Below are 25,749 nucleotides of genomic sequence, written 5' to 3'. Positions count from 1 at the left end.
GTACCAGCAATAAGTACGTGGTTGGCGGAGTGGTTAATGATTGTCTTTAGGTGGGATGAATTTCATCGTCCGGTATGAGACCAATGCCCCGCTTATTGGAGCCCACCCACGACATGAATGTACTATAGGTTAACAGAAAACGATGAAGAAAATTATTTTCTTCATCGTTGTGTCTGTGCAATTGTTGATGTGATGCAAAATTAACCTAAAATATTTCAAAATCTTGTCCGAAATTAGCCACATATTGATTTTCATAAATTATTTATTTTACATAAGTTGATAATTCTTTAGTGTTACATGTAATTTAAATGTCATTATTTATTTTAAGTCTTTAAGGTGCAACTCTTTAAGCGGATGTAATATTTAAATGAATCCAGTTTGATACTAGCCTAAATGAAATTATATAACCGTTTTATGTGAATTATTTTTCAGGTGATGAACAGGGGAATTCTGTGCTCTTGCAGAAAATGGGAAATAATAACCAGTAAATACTTCTAAATAAATAATTATCTCAAACGGTAACAAAGTTGAACTTTGTTCAAGTGTTTCTATATATTTATGCTTAAAACGTGGCAGAGTGATTTTAAGAGGAATTGTCATATTAAAACATGTATTTAAAAATGTAAATTATATACGAATTTAAATAAAAAGGTATACAGAAAATAGTTTACGGTGAAAAAACTTTATTTATAGCTCCTATCGTTGTACATTGCTAAATATAGAAACAAACGTTATTGGCATTGCTGTATATCACATTTCACAAATATTTGTTAAAAGTTCTGAACTTTTCGAATTCTTTTTTTTTTTCATTATTTAACGTTATTTATATAAGAATCTTCGTGATTAAGCCAATATAAGTTGACAACACGATACGATATGAGGTGGAGTGAATTTGGCGACGAAATCGTTTACATATGCCGAGTATTGCCGAAGTTAAGACCACTGGCATTGGCTCCCTTATTGGTGCCGTACTGCAGGTTGATGATACCTTCACCAGCACGAAGCTGTTCATCTGTAAATTCACGTTTGTTTTCTTCAGAGGGTCTGGGACCTAGGCAGGGACCTTGATATTCGGGATGCATGTAGCACTAGAAAAGTAAAAAAAGAAAGTGTTAATTTATGCGAATGTGCAAATCCTTCTCGTGCAAATAAAATATGAAAGAAAGAAGAGAAAAGCAAACAAATGATTAATATCTACGGCACATATATATATATATATATATATATATATATATGTTAAAGATACCAAGCTATTTTAATTATAAACCTGGTTTTAATCCATTTCCCAAGTAAGCAAACAGACACGAAGCGCAAGTCTTAGGCAACTCGTGATAAAGGTGGAATAAGCTCTGATTACTATTCTTAATATTTACCCTTAATGCAAAGCACATCTCCTTGAGGAGATGTATGATGCTATGCATTAAAGGCAAGAGGCCACTATCCCGACCGGTTTCGACCTTTATTGAGGTCTCATCAAATAGGAGCCAGGCTTAGAAATATCAAGGTTTAAGTAATATAGAACTTATAAATATTTTACCAAACCAAGTTACCATAAGGTGCTTTGACCTTATTAAATAAAAATCTCAGGATCAGAGATAGATGTAGAAAGTTTTATACCTTGGGTATAATATGCGTTAAAGATACCAAGCTATTTTAATTATAAACCTGGTTTTACCCAAGGTAAAAAACTTTCGACATCTATCTCTCATCCTGAGATTTTTATTTAATAAGGTCAAAGCACCTTATGGTAACTTGGTTTGGTAAAATATTTATAGGCTCTGTATTACTTAAACCTTGGTATTTTTAAGCCTGGCTCCCATTGATGAGACCTCAATAAAGGTCGAAACCGGTCTGGGAAATGCCCCCCCCCCTTGCCTTTAATGCGTAGTATCATACATCTCCTCAAGGAGATGTGCTTTGCATTAAGGGTAAATATTAAGAATAGTGATCAGAGCTTATTCCACCTTTACCACGAGTTGCTTAAGACATGCACTACGTGCGGGTCACCCACCATATATATATATATATATATATATATATATATATATATATATATATATATATATATATATATATATATATTAAAGAATTAAAATTAGAGAATTAAAAGTAATTAAATTGTGAAAATAAATTAACTAAGAATGTTAATGTAATGAATGAAAATTACCTCCTCCTTCCAATTTTATTTGTTGCTTGTTAAAAATATTCTTCAGCAAGTTTGAAAATCATGATGTTCCTTTCCAAGAAAATCATATTTTCCTGCTAAATAAGCTGTAATTTTAACTTTAATGCCAATCAGGTTTTACCTTTCTTTATTTATTTACTATTAGTACTAACAGGATGACAAGAACTGTTTGTTCTCGAGTATGAGAAATGGTTACGATCCTTTTAGAACGCCAACTGCGTCCCAAAAAAAGCAGCTTAAGTAAGCTTAATAGCCTCGATTATAAAAACTTGAAGGATTGAGAGAAGAGTGTTCGTATCTCATTCGGTTACGGCGATGCCCTTTGGTTGGAAACACATGGGCTTGAATCCCCGTCTAGGATGAGAAGAATCTTTATCAGGACTTTTCATTTGAGGCTGAGTTAAGCGGTTTCGTACCGCAGTGACGGGGTGTTTTCTCCCGAAAACTCGGGTTGAAAAACTCGCGCTTCCGTCAAAAAAAAAAAAAAAAAAAAACAGAAAAACAAACGTAATAGTCACATCATAAGAAAGGAAAGGTGATACAGCAAACTAAGGAAATAAGGATTAACCACCGTATTCAGTAGGATCTGGTTTCGCAAGCAAAGCTTGCAGGCATTATGTGGGTCTACGCGTTACTTCGAAAGTGACTCTATGGAGCATAAGTGGCATTGTAGAGTGCCGTGAATAGGATAGAGAGAACAGAAGAGGAGAGAGCAGCAAAGTGAAGCGTCGACTCCCTCACCCCACCCCCAATAAGCTGTGGTTAGGATGGGGAAGCACGAAGGATTTATTTTCTAGTTACTACTAATAATAATACATTTATCGATGCATGGCCAACAGTTGCTTCCTGGTATTATTGACAGTGAGTATCTGTAGCTCAGTTACGATGTTAAAAAGAGTTTGGTTAAAAAGTTAAAAAAAACTCTTCAGTTAAAAAGAGCTTGGTTGGAATTCCGTCGATGATGCGAAGAACTATTACAATCCAACTGCAAGTGAGTCACCGACTGAGGCAAAAACAGTAGGAATTTTTTTTTCCCCTGCAAGAAAAAAAAAAAAATCGGGTTTATTCCTTCGCAGGGTAAACCATTTCCTTGAACACACATATCTACAGATATACTAGATGAGCCCTTACTGGAATGGAACATAAGAATGGCAAGCCAGCTGCATTAAATACTTATCGACCCATTCTGGGATGGAAGACCCCGATAATCAAGAATCATGAAAATCAATTAATCCGAAAATGAAGCTCGACTAAATGATATATTTACTGATACAGAAATCAGAAGTAAAAACTTTATCAATATCATTTTAACAAACATTTCCGTCTATTGAAAATAGTCTTCTAATACACAATCCCCAATATGTGGCACACGACAAATGGATGCAGCTCTTTAAATTCTTACCATTCACCTTTACTTTATTTCAGAATCTTAATAAGTGTGTGTAAATAGCCTACCCTTTCCTTAAACTACAGAAGAACGTAAACTTTACTTACAGCTCTTCCTAAAGCCAACAGGCACTGTGAGACTTGAGGGATATTTCTCCTTTCGTACAGGTCAACTGTTTGGAATACGTCTATCTCGGGAACACCATATTTCTTTGCTGCTTCTTGGAATCTGTTGATATTTTCCATCATCTTGAATTGTCCTCCACTTGTGTTCATTTTCTGGATGCATCCTGGCATCAGTTTGTTCATGAGTCTAAAAAGATAATTTTAAAATGATAATGACTAAAAGTTTTTTAAGCGCTAAAGAAAGTATTCGGGATTGAAATGTTTTTCATTTTCACCTCTTTGCATCCTAGACTATCGTATTAGTCTGATACAACAGCATAATAATATTTCTTGTAAAAATAAATAAATATATTACGCTACAAACTTCCCATTAGAAATTTAACTTTTTTTTTTCTTCGAATTTTTTTCTTCTTTGAGTTCGAAGCCAATCAGAAAAGCACTAACTCACCAGAAACTGGAGTTTTCCTTATGAGAAAAATAAACCAACCCGAGAACACTTATAACTGGCAAACATAATACAATCACTGCTCGTATCCTAAGTTTTCTTGCCACAAATACGATCATTTGCAAGGGACAAAGCTCTTGTAAACGACAGGTAAGAATTTATTACAAACGCTTTCCTTGAACATTGAGAAACTCGTTGCTTCAAAAAATGCTATACGAATATAGTTTATTTTACTTTTACATCGGGAAATGAGTGCGTAAAATATATTAACATATATCACAAAAATAGTTTCAATTTTCTTTTTTTTTTCATTGCACAACGCATTTAGTCTGAAATATTTGGCAGCATACGGGAAAAAAAAAACTATTAATAAATTTGTACTGAATGTATACATTGATGGAGAATCTAATGTGAAGGTGCCAAAAGGGGTACGTGAGACGATATTTTCTGGCAAGCTACTATAATACATAAAAGACTAATTCTGTCTCTAAAATTAACTTACATTTAGAGAGAGACAGACAGACAGAAAGAGAGGTTATAATGTGAAGTATTCTGTTTATAAACAACGAACAGTCTGAAGCAAGTGCCAAATACACTCAAATTTCGATTTAATGTCCTTAAAAATGGAACGTGTTTTGTACTGATCAAATTTTCTTCCTTAGTTGCAGTTTTAAATTTATATTAATTCTAAAATATATAAATTTAAATTACTAATTTTAAGAATCAAAACAATTTTTTTAGGATTCTCGCCGTGGAACGATATCCAGGATTCTTTACACACACACACACACACACACACACACACACACATATATATATATATATATATATATATATTTTTTATATTGGGGATAACATATATTAAAGATACCAAGTAATTTTATAAACTTGGTTTTTTTACTCCTTCTCCCAAGTAAGCAAACCAGTTAAGTTTGCGCCTGGACGTAGTTCAAGTGTAAAGGTAGTTCAACACCAGGGCAACTCGTTGTAAAGGTGGGTAAAGCTCTGATCACTATTCTTAGTATTTCTCATAATGTAAAACACATCTCACTAGAAGATGTATACTGTTATACATTATGGGTGGGGGTGGTCACTACTCAGACCGGTTTCAACCTTGTTTGAGGTCTCCTCAGTGAGTAGCTAAACCCTGAAATACCAAGGTTTTTAGTAATACAGAGCCTTATCAACTTTACCTATACAAGTTGCTTTTACTTTGAATAAGAAACTCTGGATGAGATAAAGATGTGAAATATTTATATATATTTTCCGAAGGTAAAAAATTTTCACATCTTTATCTCATCCAGAGTTTCTTATTCAAAGTAAAAGCACCTTGTAGCAACTTGTATAGGTAAAGTTGATAAGGTTCTGTATTACTAAAAACCTTGGTATTTCAGGATCTAACTACTCACTGAGGAGACCTCAAAAAAAGATTGAAACCGGTCTGAGTAGTGACCCCCCCCATAATGTATAACAGTATACATCTTCTAGTGAGATGTGTTTTACATTATGGGAAATACTAAGAATAGTGATCAGAGCTTTACCCACCTTTACAACGAGTTGCACTACCTTTTAGACTTGAACTACGTTCAGGCGCAAACTTAACTCTTTTGCTTACTTGGGAGAAGAAGTAAAAAAACCAATTTTATAAAATTACTTGGTATCCTTAATATATATTATCCCCAAGGTAAAAAATTTTCACATCTTTATCTCATCCAGAGTTTCTTATTCAAAGTAAAAGCACCTTGTATAGGTAAAGTTGATAAGGCTCTGTATTACTAAAAACCTTGGTATTTCAGGGTCTAGCTACTCACTGAGGAGACCTCAAAAAAGGTTGAAACCGGTCTGAGTAGTGAACCCACCCATAATGTATAAGAGTATACATCTTCTAGTGAGATGTGTTTTACATTATGTGAAATACTAAGAATAGTGATCAGAACTTTATCCACCTTTACAACGAGTTGCACTACCTTTTAAACTTGAACTACGTTCAGGCGCAAACTTAAATCTTTTGCTTACTTGGGAGAAGGAGTAAAAAAAACCAAGTTTATAAAATTTATTTATTTTTTTATTTATATATTTATTTATTTATTTTATTTTTATTTTATTATTTTTTTTCATCTCAAAGTGAGTTAGCCAATCTCATATGAAAGTTACAGGGTTTTTCCTTCCCCATATAGGCATTTGTGTTCCGCAAAAGAACACACGAGAAAACAGCAATTGCAGGACATAAAATAGTTCTTGTTGATAGTGGTACTGGCCGGTAGATGGCGGTGTGTATTGATGATAGTAGATATCATTGTGTAGTTGGAGGATTAAGTAGAGGCGACGGTGAGTGGTGTAGTAGAGTAGTGTGTCCGTCCACGATGTTTTTGAACTCCTCAGAGGTGTCATATATAAGTTTATATTTATATCTGTGTGTGTGAATCATGTAAGTTAAAAGAAATCTGTTATTTTGATAGATTTTATAATATTTCGTTTTTCATCATGGGTTTCTTCATAGCTTGCTGACAGCATTCACAGGGTCATTGAGAGCATTCCCACTCCAGGATTTCGGAAAATTGTAGAATTGCCAAGGAATGGATGTTTCCAAACGTTTCTTGTTGTATCTATCTATATGTACACTGAACATCCACAGATGCCGTATGGTCACTCCGATGCTCAGTGATGTGCCACACCAGGCCTCGCCATGTAGTTAAGGCCCTCAACTGTTTGCTTTTCTGGAGACTTCAACTCTCTGAAGATTAGTTGCTCCACACACACCATCCATCCATCTCATTGATGTTCTACCCCTTCCTCTTGTTCCAGGAACTTTACCTTCGATTACTGTTCTGAGAAGTTCTCCTTCCATCCTTTTAATGTGTCCAAAATATTTTAACTTTCTGTTGTCAATATCCTTAAGGAGCCTTGTTGTATTGATTTCAAAATTTATAGGCTAAATCCAATAAACTGGCAATTATGATAATGTTTGATAACAAATTCAGTATTATTAGTATTCAGTATTATATTCTCAAAATTTCCCTAAAATATTTATTTAAAATTTGTCAAGGAAATTAAAGTATTATCTGATTTAATGAGTGCATGGACAAGAGATAACTTACTTGCAAAGAATGATTCCATCCTTGAGGATTTCTTCGAATGATCCAGATGGAAGCTTCTCTCCTAATATTGCTTGAATCCACTGAAGAATTTCTGCTTCTAATTCAGAATCCCTTTTCCCAGCAAGCTAAGAGAAAAACTTTAATAAGTATTTCCACGTAAAACAGACTGAATTGTAATATACATTCGCAAGTTATTTTGAAAAAAAAAATTCAATGTTCTTATCATCCAGTATAAATACATGTACAGTGAAAATTTTAAATAATATGATGATAATTTTTCATCTCGATTCAGCAAAAAGTGCTGTTGTGTATTTTACTTTTTGTTACCATGTTCCCAAGCATCTCATCGCAAATGGCATTCATGGGTTCCTTCATAGCTTGCTTTCAGGGTTGCTGACAGCATTTACAGGGTCATTGAGAGCATTCCCACAACATTTCCACTCCAGGATTTCGCAAAATTGCAGTATAGCCAAGGAATGGATGTTTACAAACGTTTCTTGCTGTATTGATTTCATAATTTATAGGCTAACTCCAATAAACTAGCAATTATGATAATGTTTGATAACAAATTCAGTATTATTGCTAGTAGCTGGAATCGTCTTTCCAAAAACCAATGTTGAATTATAAGACGTCTACAGGTTGTGTATATGTATATTGGCATATTTTATTTATAATTATTTATTTTTTATGTCAATAACACCCAAGAAAAGTTTTAAATCCATCATAAAATAGTTGTGTGGGATTAATGCAATGCAAAAGTGACTTAGATTAACGGTTAGTCTAGATTCTACAAATGGTGTTCTAGAGGTTACACGTGAAAATTTTCAGCTTCTTTAACCATGTCCTTACTAAAATTCGAGACACTACGACTTAATAATAAATATGATTGGTCTGTAGGCCTATCCCAAAAAAATGGGAATTTTAAAATCAGTTTTTTTAAAATTTTGCCAGGAGTGGGGTTCGAACCCACGCCCTCTTACGAGGACCAGATCTTAAGTCTGGCACCTTAGACCACTCGGCCATCCTGGCCATGTTATAAGCTAACAAAGATATTTATTTGCTTGCGAAAAGGTAAGTCATATTTTTATTTTTATTTCATGGGTAGGTCCATGGAGTTTCGAAGCCTCATCACGGAAGATTTTTTTAATATAAAAAAGAATTTTTTAAAAAATAAACAAAGCAATTAGGCAAGAACGACAGAGTATACGGATATTTTATATGAGAGCTAATATAAAGAAATGCCATCTTACATGCAATAGACTGACGTCCGTTCTTAGTAACGTAGCGCAAAACATTTTATTATGAGACAGAATCACAATTATGCGAAAAAAATCATTTCGACAATTGATATTATATTCATCTTAACCTAATATGACATGATTAAAAAAGAAAATTTCAAGAAACGCGTGACTGATATCATTAAAATGATTCCCAGTAATGAATTATTAGATTTAAATAATTTTTTAATAAAAAAATAAGAAGAAGAAGAAAAAATTCGAATTGTAGTTTCAGAGATTACTTACACTAAAGAATTTTTAATTCTGATTAAATAGTTTTTGATTTTCATGAAAAGATTGCTTCTCTCTTAAAACTATGCCATGAAACATATTCTCAATATTGTCTTATGCAGCTCTCTCTCTCTCTCTCTCTCTCTCACTCTTTAAGTTACGTTTTTTTTTTCAAGTTTTATTATTTCTCTAGCCACTATCTACTGTTTTTTAACCTTTTCGTTTCTAAATGGATTTTTCAAATTGATTTAACCCAAATGTAGACTGCACTGCCATAATCGTTAAGGGCTCTATTGTAAAAACAGATATGAATGCATTGTCCGGTGCCACTTCATAAGATATATAAAATCAGGCGTGATTTATCGAAAGCACAAAAGTTTTATTAATAGATAGGCGCCAAACAGCAAGGTAATCTATTTCAAATATGTCTAAAAAATAGAAAAAACTAAATAAAAATTACTAATAAACGCAAAATAACAAAAATTAAGAAATCTACATTGCATAATATGAAGTTTTTTTTTTCCTGTAAATGCATCATGTATTCGCATACGTATCAGTAGTGATCATTCTATTGCCAACAGAGAACATAACAGGTTCCAGTAATGGAATGCTAGCCTGGAGATACACATTTTTTGTTATATCTGCAACTTGGCACTGTCTCCAAGGAAGGGTTCCAGAAACCAAACCGAAGACCGAGCTAAAAGAAGGCGTCCACAAAAATGCTGAAAAGGATGAAAATGCTATTAAATTCAAGTGTAAGAAATGGAGAAAACGCTCAATTCTAAAAGTGATAATGTGGAAACTCCTTCAGTTTTTTTTTCCAAGACTAAAAACAAAATCATTCTTTAAGGGAAAAAAACAAAAGTTATTTCCATATGACGTTGCAAACCTTACAGTAGCATGTCAAGCTCTTCTCTGTTAATGTGCCAAATTTGTTTAAAGGTGAACACGCAGTGTGAAACTGATACGAACGGTCCGTTTATATATTTTGTTTTCCCTTATGTTTTGTTAGGCTTAAAAGATTGTTGTATTTGCACAGATACTTACGAAATTCGATACAAGCATCAAGAAGTGAATTTTTAATGTCACCGAGTATTACAAAAACTCTGTTAAAATGGGTTCAGAAATGCTTAAAATCAAAATATTTTTAAGTATTGTTACAGAAAATCAAATAATTTCGATAAATGAATTATATTTGCATTTGTAGAAATCGAAGAGTGTTATTTTTGCAATGTTAGAAATGTTATGACGAAAATTAGTTGGTTCTGTCATACTTAGTATTTGACAAGTTGGTGATAGTTATTAATATGTGTTGAAAAACCACAGTTACTCATTTGTAGGGCAAATTTTGACTGTAGCTTGCGTTATTTATAGATCAGTACAGAAGCCTGGTGCCGGAAGTAGGAAGTTGATGGATACAAAAAACATCAGACTTGCTCTAGAAGTCTCTCTACACCCCCGTTCTCTTTTCTTTCCATGTACTGCTCAAAGGGAGCTCAAGCTAAACATATTGCGCAACGTGTATCATTTTCAAGTTCTCGGTTTTGTTAACTTAAATATTAACAATGTCGTAAATCCTCCACTACACAGATTTGCAACTGACAGAAGTGGACGTGTTGTTTATTGAGTGCTAAATAAAGTATACCAGGGATTAAAGAAACTTTTCGAAAATAAACTAAACTAATAGCAATTCAGCAGGGATCCGGCTCCCTCACTAAACAGGAAACCTCGTGTTCCATTTCAGCTAGCATCATGGCGGAAATATTTTTCAACTGTTTTTTGCTCAGCAATGAGATTTACTTCATGGCCTTTCGGTTTCCATAATTTGGAAAAAATTCAAATATAAATCAATAAAAATCGAAGTTGTTTAATCTATGTTTTATGAATCGAGAAATTGTGGATATTCTTCGAGAGAAAACAAAGACAGTAAGTCTGGTTGAGTACGAATCTCAACATGGTGAAATTAATCTAAAATGCTGATACAGCTGATACATGTATTTTATCGCTAATCTTTCAAAAGTTAAATAAGCATAATTTTGATAGGATCTGCAAGATTCAATCAACCAAATGTCAGAGTTATCACAGTGTAAATAATTCAGGAAATTAAGAAAAAAAATCAAAGCATTGGGAATAGTTTACTACAAAAATCAGTTCATCTGCCATACTAGGGATTTTCAGAAGCCCGGATACATTCTCCTCAAGAAAGGAGTTTAACCATCAAAATTAATTTTAAAAATGCCAATTAATACAAAGCTAATCCGTTAGATTTAGTAGAAAAGACTGTGCTATTCAGCGCTTAATAGGAAGGAAGTTGTAACTTCCTATTTATTTAAAATAATAATTTGAAAATGAGGACGCATTTTAACAATGAGGATGCATTACGTTCTCCTTGAAACTTGGGGGGAAAACTACCACAAAAGCCTTCTGAAGAGGAGGAAAGTGAGCAGAACTAAAACATTTGATTACACTAGTGGCCAAAATTGTGAAAACCTTTTGGAAAAAAGTGTATTTTTGAGGTTTGATGGCTCATAACACCACGTTTTTTTATGTAATACCATAAAATTATATATTAATGAAAAGATAATTTAATCAAGAATGTATTGCAACCAAGTTTGTTTAATTATCTGTATTCTATGAAACGTTATAGCCAAATAACCAGAAAAAAGAAGCACAACTTGCTTAGGTTGATATGAAGTAGCTTTCCTTCATTTTGAATGTAGCCAATGAGCATGAGTGTTTAGAGAGCCAATCAGGTGTCATCTTGTTTTGGTAATGAGCCAATAAAGCTACAGTAGGATTCAGCTACTGATGTCCTGTATTAGAGCTGAGAGGAGGACATTTGTCAATGTGTTATGTGATTGCTATCAAGTTGGTTGGGTTTTTTGTGTTCTTTCATCTAGTGAGCTTGTAAAACGTAATAAAATTAAAGAAATGGCGCAAAGTGTTGACTGGTCACCCAGAAAGCGATGTAAAATAATACTATTAAGTGAACAAGGCTACAGTTATGAAGAAATTAGAAGAAATATTGGTGGAAACTTAACCAAATGTGGCATTTCTAATTTTTGAAGAGGTATAAGGAGACTCAGTCACTACAAAACCAGACTGGTAAAGGCAGGAAAAGGTGCACAACAGCAAGTGATGATAGAAGAATTGAGAGACTGTGCCTACGTGACAGAAGAAAATAATCTGGCTGTATACAAGATGAAATGGTGCAATACAATGTGAAGTTGAGTGCAAGGACTGTTCGGCACAGACTGCCGGAATTTGGTCTAAATGCTAGAATTCCACGAAAAAGGGCATTTTTATCTCTCATACAAAGGTTGAAAAGATTTTTATCTTTCATACAAAGGCTAAAACCCATCTTAACTGGACAACGGAACAATGGGACAGTGTTATTTGGAGTGATGAGACCCAAATCTCCCTGTTTGGTAGTGATGGCATAAAATATAAGGAGAAGAATCGGAGAAGATTTGCATCCTGATTGCATTACATGTACCATGAAACACCCACTTAGTGTTATGATCTGGGGTTGCATGACATCAAAAGGTGTGGGCAGAATTTGCCTGATTAATAGGAATATAAATGCCCAAAAATACATAAATGAAATACTTGAGCCCAAACCGAAGCCTTCCGCACGTAATCTTTTCCAAGATAATGAAGCATTTATATTTCAACAGTATTCAGCTCTATGTCATATTGCTGCTGTGTGCAAAACGTGGTTTCAAGATAATCATATTCCACTGCTGGAATAGCCTGGGAATAGCCCAGACCTTAACCCAATCGAAAATCTATGGAGCCGACTAAAGAAACTTGTTAGTCAGAAGCAACCCACCAATAAAACCCAATTAATAGAAGCAAGAATTCAATCTTTGTTTCACATTATAACAGCTGCAGAACTAAAAAACTTGGTTTCACTCTATGGGAAGGCGTTGTAGGGCAGTAATTAACGTTAAAGGTTACCCAACTAAGAATTAACTCACATTGTGAGAATTTTTGTATATCTCATTTTTTCTATGTTTCACTTTTCTTCTTTATAACTACTGTTCTAATAAAACAAAATCCTTCATAAAAGTTATTGCATTACATTCTTGATTAAATTATCTTTCCATTGATATATAATTTTATGGTATTACTCCAAACAAAAGTGATGTTATGAGCCATCAAACCTCAAAAATACACTTTTTCCAAAAGGTTTCCACAATTTTGGCAACTAGTGTAGTTGTCCAACTTTTACTTCCAGAAGTGAAGTGATGTTTGTCGATGACGCTGAACGTTGAGGTTGTTTGTTGGAGCAAAAGGGATTAAAACGTGACGAAGATCGAGTAGTCCCTATTTATTCCATCTTGGTTGGTTTAGTCGATAGCGACATCGCTTTCCAACAGATTGTTATTTCGAATCCCAATGCGGTATGGATGTTTCTAAATGTCTTTAGGCTGAAGATAAATTTGCTCGCTCAGTGTGAGACCCCATCCCGCTAATTTAAAAAATGACTTGGAAAAGTACTGTGCTTGATCTCTAGAGCACAGTTTCCATCTTACCTAACGCTCATCTTCCTCACATCATTAATGCATTGTAACTGTGCATAAAACAGGATTCGAATTCGGGTATTTCCAACTAAAAGATGTCATTGTTGCCGACTGAACTAACTAAATACTGTATCTGTTTTAACCAAATTACTGATTTTCCAATCACAAGAATAAAATTGATATCCTATATCGTACTTTAAACCTTAATCCTTCTTTTATGTAAGGCTAAATGACTTTGCTGCATTACAACTGGGCAGTAACAAGACGGAAACGAGTACAGCTTCCAGAAGAGAATTTAATAAAGTTCTTTAAGGAATAGGTGATTTAAGTGATCCATATAGTTATACCTTAAGTTGTTGAAGTTATTTGTAATAACCTTTTCCCCAGGAAGATTAATTTCCTTTGATAAAGTATGCCATCTATAAATGGATAGAAATCATAACATCTTAGTCTAGAATGTTCAAGAAGCTTCTTCTGGACAATTGTCTAGACTAAGATATAAATTCGTTCACTTGAATTTTATTTTTAAGTGCATTCATAATCCAGAGAGAGAGAAAGAGAGAGAGAGATTAACTGTTAATATATAATAAACAACAAATTTTGTTAATGAAAGAATTACTTGGATAGCGAATATTCCAGTGTGAAAAGTGCACTCAAGTACTCACCGGCATAGCTACAGAGATAAGGTGTTCGTGTTGCCAAAGCTACCTGCCAAAAAAAGCTACCTGCTAATAGCAGAAGTAAAACACGAATGAGACAAGCGGTAGATACGTCTTAATTAAAACAAAATAATCCCCCAGTGTCGCTGAAGTCGCCTCAATTCAATGTGTTTCGGCAGCACAGGTATAAACATGTACCGTATATAACTTAATTCGATTCTAATAAAATAATTATAACATGCCCAAGTCAACCTTGCTTCATACTCTGAGATATACCGTATATCACTGCAGTATATTTCCAAAAGAATCAATAATAATAATAATAGTTTACTAATTCCAAAATAACGTTATTATAATTAATAATATTAATAATTATAAATAGTAGTAATAAGTAATTATAACTGATGATAATCAATTATTGTAAAATAATAATGAAAATAATTATTTTTGTGAAAAAAATATATTTTTAGACATTTTAATTAATATTAAAATAAGAATTAGTTTTAATTATAATTTTAATAATTATTAATGCTAATTACTAGAGAGCCTCCATAGCTCAATCGGTACAGACATAGGCCTTTGGTTGGAAAGACCTGGATTCAAATTCCTACAAGGACACAAACGTCTTTATCAGGACTTTTCAATTGAAGATGAATTAGTTGATCTCATACAGCGGTGGAATGGTTTTTATTTCATCCAGTAAAACTGTAAAACTGGCCATAAGAACACACGCAATATACAGTCATAGCACACAATTCATCCTGATAGGATGAACGCTTTATTATAAACGGTATCAGGTTTCTTAGTCACCAAGTTACCTGTCAGTGAAACTACTAAGTTACTTGGACAATCACTGAGCCTAAGGGAAGATGACGAGATGATTAAATAATATAAATAATTAATGACCCACCATAGTTTTTATATTAGATAAGTGTCTTTTTTTTCCAATAAAATTTGAAGCGATGAAATCGGCTATACATATCAGTTGGAGATTATAATTAACCATCATACTCTAGTATTCTTATGTGGTAAAGCTGGAAGGGGGTGGAACTTGTAGAGAACTAAAACCAAATCCTGTAAACCATTTTCTGATAATAAAAACTGTGACCTAACAAGAAGTATTATGAAGTTAAAAAAAAAAACCAGCTAACGCCTTTTATTCCCTTATAGGAGGTAGTCGAGGTATTTATACCCTAACTAGCTTTTGGAGACTGAGCGGACAGTTGAATCTCCACCGGTAGCCAATCAGAGATAGCTGGCCCATGCCTATCACTAATTATAGCAGCCACTGATGAAGAGGCTGGCAAACAAGTGCTGCCATCTCTTAGTACCTAACCCTAACAAGATATGTTACTGTCTGAAATAATTGCGGGTACTACGGTCGATTTTCTTGAGTTTACGGGATAAAAAATCCGAGTTGTTTCCGGCAGGAAAAACCCGCTTGCCCGTGCCAGAGATCGACTAACTCGGTAATGTCGAAGAAAGGCTTAGAAAAAAGTTCCCCAGTCGGCGACTAGACTTGAACTTAAGTCTGATTTCGAGCGACCAAGCGCAGAGGACACAAGCGCCACTTCCACTGAGCTACACAGGCCTTACTACGAAGATCGTTGACTATTTTTTTTTTAATTTTTATAATTCTTCATAACATATTTTTATTTAACTCCAGTCTACATTTTGTGTAAACATTTTCAGAATTGTACAAAAGACATGTATAACCCAAGGCATATGTTATCTGGAATACAAAATATACAAACATTACATATTAATACAGTAGTGATCGAGAATTAATAAATAGGAATACACTTATACAATAAGAGCTAGCATATCAGCCTACCTCACTAGTATAGCATTATTTAATTTCTAAATTTCAATATTTTAAATAAAACAAACATTATTCTTGGAGAAATTCAAATATTCCTGATCAGATTTCTTATTTATGTTGTTTTCGTTTCTCATTCTACTTTTAAAGCTCTTCTCCCCTAACAAATATACTTTTTCTCTGAAAAGTTTATTTCTTTCCGGACAAAAAAACTGCACAAAATTTGTATAAAAATGACGGTTTCGAAATAATAGTAGATTAATAATGAGAAATCATAGATAGCGGTGCTAACCTAATTGAGAATTTGGAATTAATAACTTCCAGATAGTCGCTGTACTGACAGGAGTTGTATGCTTACTGATTCTGCTTCATAAAACATTTCGTTTGCTATTTCCTGTGTCTAAAACTTTTGTATATGCTTTATATCAAACTGACAAGCATACCGTCAAACGCAATGATCATTTGGAGGGAGGGCGAGTTCAGAAATATTTTCCCCACTTGAGTTGGATTGTTTTGAATTACTGCCGAAGTAACTAATGCCACGAAACCAGTGTTATGTTTGTTGATTGAGAATGGTTCTTCTTATCGATTTGGGTGTTGTTTTTTTTTAAGATGAAAAAACTCGAGTTTCCGGAAGGAAAAATATCCCATCTTCGTATAAGACTGATTCGCCTTTACTAACTAACTAACTCACCTTCAGTTGAAAAGCTCTTATGAAGGTTATTCGCGTCCAAGGTAGTATTTGAATCCAGTTCTTTCCATCCAAAGAGTATGCCCGAAGAAAAGTTAAAATCAATTTGGTCACAATAATCAATAAATCTTGGAAATCAAAGAAAGTAGAATGTATAGAATGAAAGTAGAATGCCGGCTTGGTTGGCCGAGTGGTTGACGCATCCGCTCTCCAGCCAAAATGCTGCGGGTTCGAATCCCGCCGTGGTCATGGATGTTTGTGATTGTCTGTGTGGAAATACTAATGGTGGTGGTGGGCGATAGATGGCGTTAGTGTAGTTGCGATTAGTTGTAGTTGGTGGATTGAGTGGTGGAGACCGAGAGTTGTGGAGTGGATGCCCTCCCTCGATGGGTCTTTGGACTCCCTGGAGGTGTCACGTAATAATAATAATTACTATACGATTGCAACAGCAGAAAATGCCAGCAATGTATTCCATTTTCTCCCACCCCAACCTACGCTGATTTTACCCACCATTACCAATGCTAAACACACGAATTCTTTGTTGCCAGCTGTCAGCACTAGAAACAAGAATTCATTGAAACCAAAAATTCCATAGCACAGGATATCTTATACGATTATGGAATTCTGGAATGCATTTAGCAAACCTGTGCATCTTCAATTAAAAGATATTAAAGTTAAATCGTTATCAGAAAAATAGTCAAGAACACGTGAAAACTAGCAAGGAAGGAATACGAACGACATCAGTTAAGTTACAGCTTTTCTAACAGACAGCTCGAATTTTATCACGCACAAGAATCTAGAAATGTATAAAACAAAGACAAGGAATATTATTCAAGACTCGAAATAAGCAGGAAACAGTGCAATCTGTTAATTAAGAATCAAATTACACCGCTATTAGATCAAGCGAAGGACTCAAGAATTGAGAAATTAGGGAAACTAGAAGAAATGGAAGCTACTAAGAATTTCATTTTTGAATGAGAATTACAAACTTTGTAATGCATAGTGAAGGTCAGCGGTTCGCTGTAAGTCATTATGATCATCGCCAAACAATGAGTACATGAAACTTTTAATGATCGATATTTGGGAAAATTGTCTGTATGTGTGTTATTGAGAAGCCATTAAGCACTCCCATTCTTCGGGAGTTGGCAACGTACTGAAGAAAACGTTCGTTTGGAATGACAGCGAATCCAAAATATGACTGATAAGCCTAAACTACAGCCACAGATACGCAGTTGTAACAACACACTGAATCGTGACTACTAGATATTTCTACCCAAACTGTTTTTTTGATATATTTTATTTTTGATAACCCCTCGGGAATTTGTCCTACACTGACAGATCCTTTTAAAGTATTCTGTGCCGAATTCAGAAATCTGATTTGATAGTAGGTTACACACAGAAAGCTAAGGTTTGGGATTTGAATGATACAAAATGACTAAAGAAATAGAGGCTAAATCAGGGTAAATGTCCGTAAGATATTTAGTCTGATAACGCTTTTGTTATTCGGTTTGGTTTATATATCGAGAGCTTTTAGACATCTCGATTAAGGTGTGCATGGCATCTCAATATTGATAATATATTAATTCAGCTGAATGAGTATAAATATGAGCATAATAAATGAGTATATATTATTCTAAAATTCAATTGGTATTTTCTGCTTTATAAAAATACGAGGTTTGAAGTCTGAGCGTTAACTTGTGTCTTATATTATCTTCTGCATTGTATAACTAATTAATTTGCACTTTTTATTGTTTTACAATGTTAATCAATAATATCTCTAAATACAAAAACTTCCTACTGATTACATAACTTATTTTAATTTATTAATTTGTGTATTTATATCCGAGAATCTTCGGCTGCCGCCCTAGCACGAATGACTGTAACAGATGTTAAATCGGATGCAAGTACATAAAGATGACGTTTAATCCAATTTAAAATAGAACCATCGTGCATTCATTCATGTTTTCGAAACTCATGATGAATTCTTCCAGAACTATTCATTCATAAATGTTTTGGTTTTACTCCAGTATTTTTTTTTCATAGCCAAGCGATCATAAATCTATGTCAACTCTTGCTTAATTAAGTATACCTTAGGTATACACCTAAAGTGCTGAATCAACATTTGTAACAGCTGATTAGGAAAGCAAAGAAACTTTCTCTGCCAGAACAGGAGTACAAGGTGGCTGCAGTTTAAGATTTCCTGGATTAAAATAGGACTGCTATAATTAGAATCTGACGTCTTTGAATTATTGCAATTCACTGAATTCAACTAGGTTTCAATTTGAAAAATGAATTTGTTACAGGAAAGAATTATCAAAAAGAATTGTCTTCCTGGTAACATTTAACAATCGCCAACATTCCATCCAGTGAAAGATACTACTCTAGTTTTGGATTTGCTCTGCTAAAGAATTGGCGGATGTGATGTATAAATAACTTCCTGACAAGTAATATTGATGAAACAATAACATGCATTTTAAACAACTGGATGCAGTGTTGTCGGAATGAGTTTATGTGTTCAATGCCAAACAGAAGGAAAGAATCAGCTATAATGCCAAACAAAAAGAGACACGGAGAGAGCAAACCACGTTTCACTACTTTAGCTTCACAGACAGGAAGGGTTAAATTTACAACCAGAACTAAAACAAGAACTGTAATATTTTCGCCCGCGCAGTGTAACTAATGAGCTGCTAGTTATATTTATACACCATAAAAGATGCGAAAAAACCAGTCAGTGCACTAAATTAGAATCTGTACATAAATAAAATTAGTTCACAACAAGTTGGACAGTACTTGCATTCATAATATAACATGTACAACTATGGCTGTTTCTTATAATATCTTTATCTGGCAAGATCATAGAACTGAGTAGACAGATAGCTTGAGAGTGGAAAGAACTTGCGTTACGTATTTTGGATTGGGAACTTTGGACAGTTTTTGTAAGATGAGAATGTTTAGTGAGCAGTTTAGAGAAAGTGACGAAGATCTTTTAAGATTTATATCATTCGCAGTGCAATTATACCATAAGAGTGTAGACTAAATCCGTCTCTAAATTTAATGGGAATTCATTTTATTTTACTGAAATGAAATTTCACTTAAGTGAAATTATAATGATCGAGTTGAACCTGCATAGGAGATGAAACTAGGATGAAACATTAAAAGCGACAGAACAGCGTAACAAACAGAGGAGATCATGGGAGTATCTCAAAGTTTGAGCGTTTAAAATGTGATAATAGATAGGAACAGCGATGGATGGAAGTGAATTGAGAAAGTTTTCTAAACAAAGAGCGTAGCTATGGAAAATAATTAGTTGGATTAGATTAGGATTAAGATGGATAGAACTAAGAAGTAGTTCTGTTATGCGTCATCTTCCTTGTGTTATTTGATCGGATGTCATATCTGAAAAGATATATCCATATTTTTTCATTTATGCAAACTTTTTTATGATAATCTGAGCTATCAAGGCTAAATTTATATAGTACAACGAGAGAAGAATCTGCAGTTGCATAACTACGTTTCTTTCTTGCCTCTAGCAAAACGTTTTCGGTGTGCCTTTTCACACCTTGCGAATTTTCATTTGTCTCCCTCAATGGCTTTAAGGCTCCTGCAACAGGCTTGGCTGAGCGTTTCTTAAGAAGTTTTTTAAAGTGAGAGAACTATAATAGCATTCAAAATTTAGACCACTTCTTTCACTGCTTATAAAAACACCATTGCTAGTTTTTTATTTTGTTTATGTTCTTAATGATGTTTTTTTTTTTTCGTTTCTAATTGAGTTGTTACTGAAGGTTTCGGCAAATGGAACACAAGATTTTAGATTTCACATTCTGATTTTTTTCCCCGCGGCCTTAAGAATGTACGATGAGCACAAAATATATACTGTATATAATAAAGTTAACCAATTCGCGCGGTTAGCCTAGTGGCTGTGCTCTTCGCAACCATATGACTGGGGAAGGAGTGGCGATGCGAACTCGACAGAGACTCGGGTTTTTTTTGGTGTAATGGGTTAGGCAATAATGTTCGATTCTCGTCGGAGATGTGAGGGGCTGAAGGATCCTCCTCAGCCATAGCCAAGTTAGCCGATCTTGGGCGTGGACACTACGGTTTTTTCCCCAGTTTATTCTGGGGTGTTTCATCCCACAAAGCAGGCAAACCGGCCTTGAGAACTCAACACTACAGGACATAGGACACACCGGTGCGTAGGGCTGACCACCTTATCCTGTGAACGGTTTGAGATCCGATGATTAATTAACCCTCGACACCGCAAGGTAAAAGAGGGTAAAAGGAAGATGCGATGAGATGAAGTTACCAATATTTCTGTAACTTTAATGTAAGTAGCATGTGTACAACAAGATTGTTTTTTCTGTTTCGTAAACATTTTTCTCTGTATGAAAACAGATTATAAACCAAACAAAAAACTCATTATTACTGATAACAATTAATGGCTTAAATAGAGCTTCGAAAAAAAATTCTTTAATATCCATTCACGAATAAATCACACTTGCCTAATCCACTAGACCAAAAAACCTCGAGTCTCTGTCGAATTAGCATCATCACTTCAAACAACAGCAATGCAACGTGTTTTCAACTACGTGAATATAAAAGAAGTCGTTCTTTCTCGAGATAATGTGTCGTATACTGTTACACACTTATGTAGCGCATATTTGTCCTTATTTAGCGATATTCACTTATTCCCTATTTCTATTTTTAACTTCCTGTTGCTGTCTTAAAATACCATCATTGAATCAGCGATGTTTTACCTTTTTTTCACGTCTTCTGTTTTCAATTTTTTTTATCTTCGGTGAAGATTGCTTAAACATTTTTGGGATTCCAAAAACGCAGTTGGATTGATTGTTTTTGGAATCTAGAAAAAAATTCTTGCTTCAATAGAAGAGTTGGACTTAAGAATTGTAATCCTAAGCAATCGTCAAACAACAGAATAAAAACAAAATAAAGAAGCGAATAATTCTAATAAAAACATTATTTGGTTATCGCAAAAAGACACGGAATATACAGATGGCTTATTTTTTTTCTGACCTAGTAATTAATGGCAATTAATGACTAGTAATTCGTTACGAAATAACATGAAATTTTCAACCTTCTCACCAAACTAATACCCGAGTTCAGTTTTCTGTAATAGCTGTTGCTAACTTCTCGAAAGAATTCATGTGAGCTTGTCATGCCCCCTAAAAACAATCACAAACATCCATGCCCGAAGTGGCATTCAATTCTAACACACAGCCAACCAGGTTGGCAACTAATTCCAGTTTTAGTGAATATTAGCAGGTAAGGTGTTAGATGATACTTCAAACCATCTTGATGATGATGATGATACTTCAAACCACATTGATGATGATGATATCGAGAACAAGTCTGACGGACGTCAGTCTGAAAATCAAATATGCGCTGATTTATGATTGCATAGAGATACTAAACTTATTCGAACTTTGAACTTAAGCCATTTCTCCCTGCATTTTGAAAACTTTAAACTATACATTATATCAGAATATGTCTCTTCTCCAATTAAGACTATTATATCAGATTCGTAAATTAGAATATCTCATAACAGAAACTGTTAACTGTGCAAGTGCCTGATATGTTGTTTCACGATTACGTCCAACAACATATCAGTAATGAATCGATTTAATTGTATTTATTAGATGTACACGTTTAGACGAACTTAAGATACTTGGCACCACATACCTCTCTAAAATGCTTAACGCTGTTCAGAAGAAAGCAATTCGTGTAATTAGTGACTCTTCTCTCATCTCATTCCAGCCACTATCTCATAGGCGTAATGTTTTCTTTCTTGAAAAATACATTCCATAGGTATTTTTCATGAGAGTGGTTCTACCGAACTGACACCACTCTTCCACTTCCCTCAAATCCGTTAATACCTGATCAATTGCCGGTCATCTTTCGTCTCTTTTGCCTCTGTGCTCAGGAAGTCATCCCCGCACAGTTTACCCAAAGGATTACAACCTTCAGTGGTTCAAAAAACACATCAACAGGTTCCTTCTTTCTTGTTGATAAATACGTTTCTTGACAGAACAAGTGATAGATATTAAGATATCGCAGCGGGATTGATATTAAATTAAAAAAAAAAAAACAGAAATAATATACTTGTCTCATATTTTAGTTGCTTCATTGTAATTCCAAAACAAAATCGGATACATAATTTCTATTACGTGAAACAACATAGTAATGAATGCATTTAATTGCATTTATCAGATGTACAAGTTTAGACGAACTTAAGATACTTGAGACTTGACAGCTTAAATACATATCTAGGAAGAGAACTTTTAAGCAGACCAGGAGTTTCATTTCAGAAATTATGTGAGAAAAAACACTAAATTATATTTCTAAATTTATATTTATTGATATTGATGATTTAAGTGAGATGTTTGAATGTTAATAATAACGATGGTTTGTTACCCAGTTCTTTAAAATTCCTTAATCTGTTATCAATTAGAACACGAATGTTCTTTTATATATTACTCTAACATCCAGCATTCCTGTATTAATTTGATACTCATTTACCCAAGCAAGAGTTCGTATATAAAAACATTTCAGTCAACATTTAAGTCAACCCAGGAGCAGCCACGACACATCACAAAAGACGTTTGTGTTTAGGGACTCTTCTGGTCCTTATTCGTGTAGGACATATTACAGTGACGCTTTATCCAGTTTGTGACGTTCGCAGAAATTCAGTCACTTTGAAAGGATTAAATTTCACTCATTCAAACTATTTCGAGATATCTTCTGAGCGTTTAAAAGATCAAGGATGTACCTATCATGTGTGAAACACTGCAATGCAGGGATTAGCCAAGAGCACGCTGGGGTCCAATGAAAGAACTAAAAGAGTTCTACGAAAATTTTAAGAGGGGGGGGGGGGGGCTTGAATTTTTTTTTTTTTTTTTTTTTTTTCGGAAGGAGTGATTGTCGTGATCACACCACTAACCATTATTATTTAAGATTTAAATTATAAAATCTACACAAAAAACATCTCAAGTATATACCATAGTTCATGTTTATTTTGCAATTACCGGATTCAATAACATCAAATCCCTAGTTATTTAGATCAAGGTTGTTCATTCTGATTGGACTAGTTAATTATCAAAAAAATAAATCCAAATAAAATGTGAATTACTTAATCAATATAATATATTCGTAGGTAACTATGATAAAAATAAGTATAAATAATTAAACTATTTTCGAAAGAAAGATTAATGGTTCTTCGAAGAACCTTTGGGTTATTTAATCCACCAAAGATGCTTCGAGAAACCTTCGGTGGATTAAATATACAACAGATCCAAAGACAGTATATGTTCCAAGCTACATTTCGGACATCAAATGTACTTATATTATAATTAATACTAAATATCAGTTTAGAAAACACCTATAAAACTGGGTAATGTTTTATCAGCTATATGTGAACAACATTTGAAGCATTGAGCTCAGTAGTGGCTAACTCATAAAGGTACTTTGAAAAATACAACGTTTTAAATTGCAAATAGAAGTTCTCGATACATATATATACATACTATACAATATACCAAGAAGAAAGAGTAAAAAAAAGTTTATTATAAAATTACTTGGTATCCTTAATATACAATATACATATATATACATACTATCTCTACTACTACTACGAGCTATAGACAGACTACGAGTCTGTGTCGCAGTAAGTGGATTTCCTTGAATGGAAAAACCTGTGTTTGAATCATCATAGAAATAACGAAGTTTGCAGATCTTTTCCAATCAAGTTTGAGTTAACCACTCTCAGATATAGTGGCTGTGTAAATTTGCAATCCCTAGCGTATTCTTTTTCTTTCCCTTACGAGTTTCATTAACTGTCGAAATGTTACCATCCACTTCCCTCCCCTACCACATATCCGTGACTAAGTTTTCGTAAGTATTGAACTTTTTCGAAACTTCTTTTGTAGTTTCAGCAGCACAAACTTTAGTTCGCTTACTTATCTGTAACCTGAGTATAATTTTATCCAAAACTTTATAATAAATACAATGAATTAAGCAGTTTAGGGCATTTTTCTTTATTATTAAAATATCGATTTACAGATACAACATTTCCAAATACAGTAATAAGTTAAATTCTTGTTGTTCTACTTGTTCATGAGATGAGAAGAATATGGGCTAAATAAGGCCAAACGACTTTTCCTTGTTTTGTCATTGCTTTCTTAAACTACATCTATATATCTGCATGATCATCTCTTGGTTGGAAAACCTCTGTTTGAATCATCATAGAAATAGCGAAGTTTGCGGATCTTTTCCAATCAAGTTTGCGTTATCTGCTATCAGATATAGTAGCAGGTTTTTTTCTCCTGCAAACAATTAAGCCGGTCTGAAGACCCATACAATTCCACAAAATTGCCACTGTCAACCGACTAGTGAATTTGAATCAGGAAGGCTCGTTTTTTTAATTATAACATGTGCAATGTGACAAAAGCTAAAAAAAACATATTTTCTTTAAACTATGCAAAATAGAAGTAAATATTGTTTAATTTATGTTGTTATTCCAATTGAATCAAATAAGGCACAGCTTGTAAGTTATTTGTAAAAGATACCCATGTGGCATTCGGTTTTGCAAGTAATATGGGATCACCTAATATTATTAATGTAATTCGTGATTTAGAATAACTTAAAAATTACTTATTTAAGAATAAATAACGATCAATAGAGTATCTGAACAAGAAAATCATAAAAATATTCGACACTAACCTTGTTAGCGACTTGGGCACTCAAACCAAAGGAAGGTCCACGGTTGGCCATTGCTTCTGCTAATTGAAGATGTTTTCAGGACGGAGACAAAACCACGAGCGTCTACCAGCAAGCACTACTTGCACAGAAATGATGTCCGTCCGGAATGTATTGTAGGAGAGATAGTTCGCTTTCTAAAAATATAATTTCTCACCGTTGGGTGGCAAGGCTTTTGAGGAAGAGGATGGGAAAACTGCCTTTATGTGACGTCATCCCATTTTCCAAATTAGGCGACATTTGCGTTAGAGCCACCACCTCCTCCTCCTCCTCCTCTTGACTCTCGTTGCGTTTCGGTTTACACATGTCACTCTTTTGCACGGAAGTCCCGGCTGTTGGCGTTTCAACGTGGGTGGATGGCCCTGCGTCGCAACATCACCTTCTGGGATGCCGGCACGTGCGTGCTGTTTACACTGTGTTATCGGGCGAGCTTGTAAAGCAGACAGAGTTATGCGTGCTGATGTTTTTTTTTTTTTTTTTCCATTGAAAGTGCGTCTACTGCCATTAGATTGTTGAATGAAAAACGACGTGGTCCAT

At 34.1% G+C, this 25,749-nt stretch overlaps 1 protein-coding gene and 1 non-coding gene across 2 annotated transcripts; both read right to left on the bottom strand.

Moving 5' to 3' along the window:
* Window positions 1-663: 663 nt before the first annotated feature.
* LOC150094332 (myophilin-like) lies at window positions 664-25,346 on the bottom strand. Its single transcript, XM_090411857.1, has 4 exons — window positions 25,177-25,346; window positions 7,241-7,365; window positions 3,680-3,884; window positions 664-1,088 (listed from the first exon to the last, which is right to left on the bottom strand). Exons 1-4 carry the CDS (start codon window positions 25,225-25,227, stop codon window positions 909-911), a joined length of 561 nt encoding a protein of 186 aa, XP_090267983.1. The 5' UTR covers window positions 25,228-25,346; the 3' UTR covers window positions 664-908.
* TRNAL-UAA (transfer RNA leucine (anticodon UAA)) lies at window positions 8,186-8,269 on the bottom strand. Its single transcript has one exon. It is a non-coding gene; the product is annotated as a tRNA-Leu (tRNA).
* Window positions 25,347-25,749: the final 403 nt, after the last annotated feature.

This window comes from Typopeltis vanoorti, chromosome 22, assembly GCF_054136105.1.
Source record: "Typopeltis vanoorti isolate ZY-2024b chromosome 22, IOZ_Tvanoo_1.0, whole genome shotgun sequence".
In the NCBI taxonomy this organism is placed as follows: Eukaryota; Metazoa; Arthropoda; class Arachnida; order Uropygi; family Thelyphonidae; genus Typopeltis; species Typopeltis vanoorti.
This window is presented reverse-complemented; position numbering and strand designations above follow the sequence as displayed.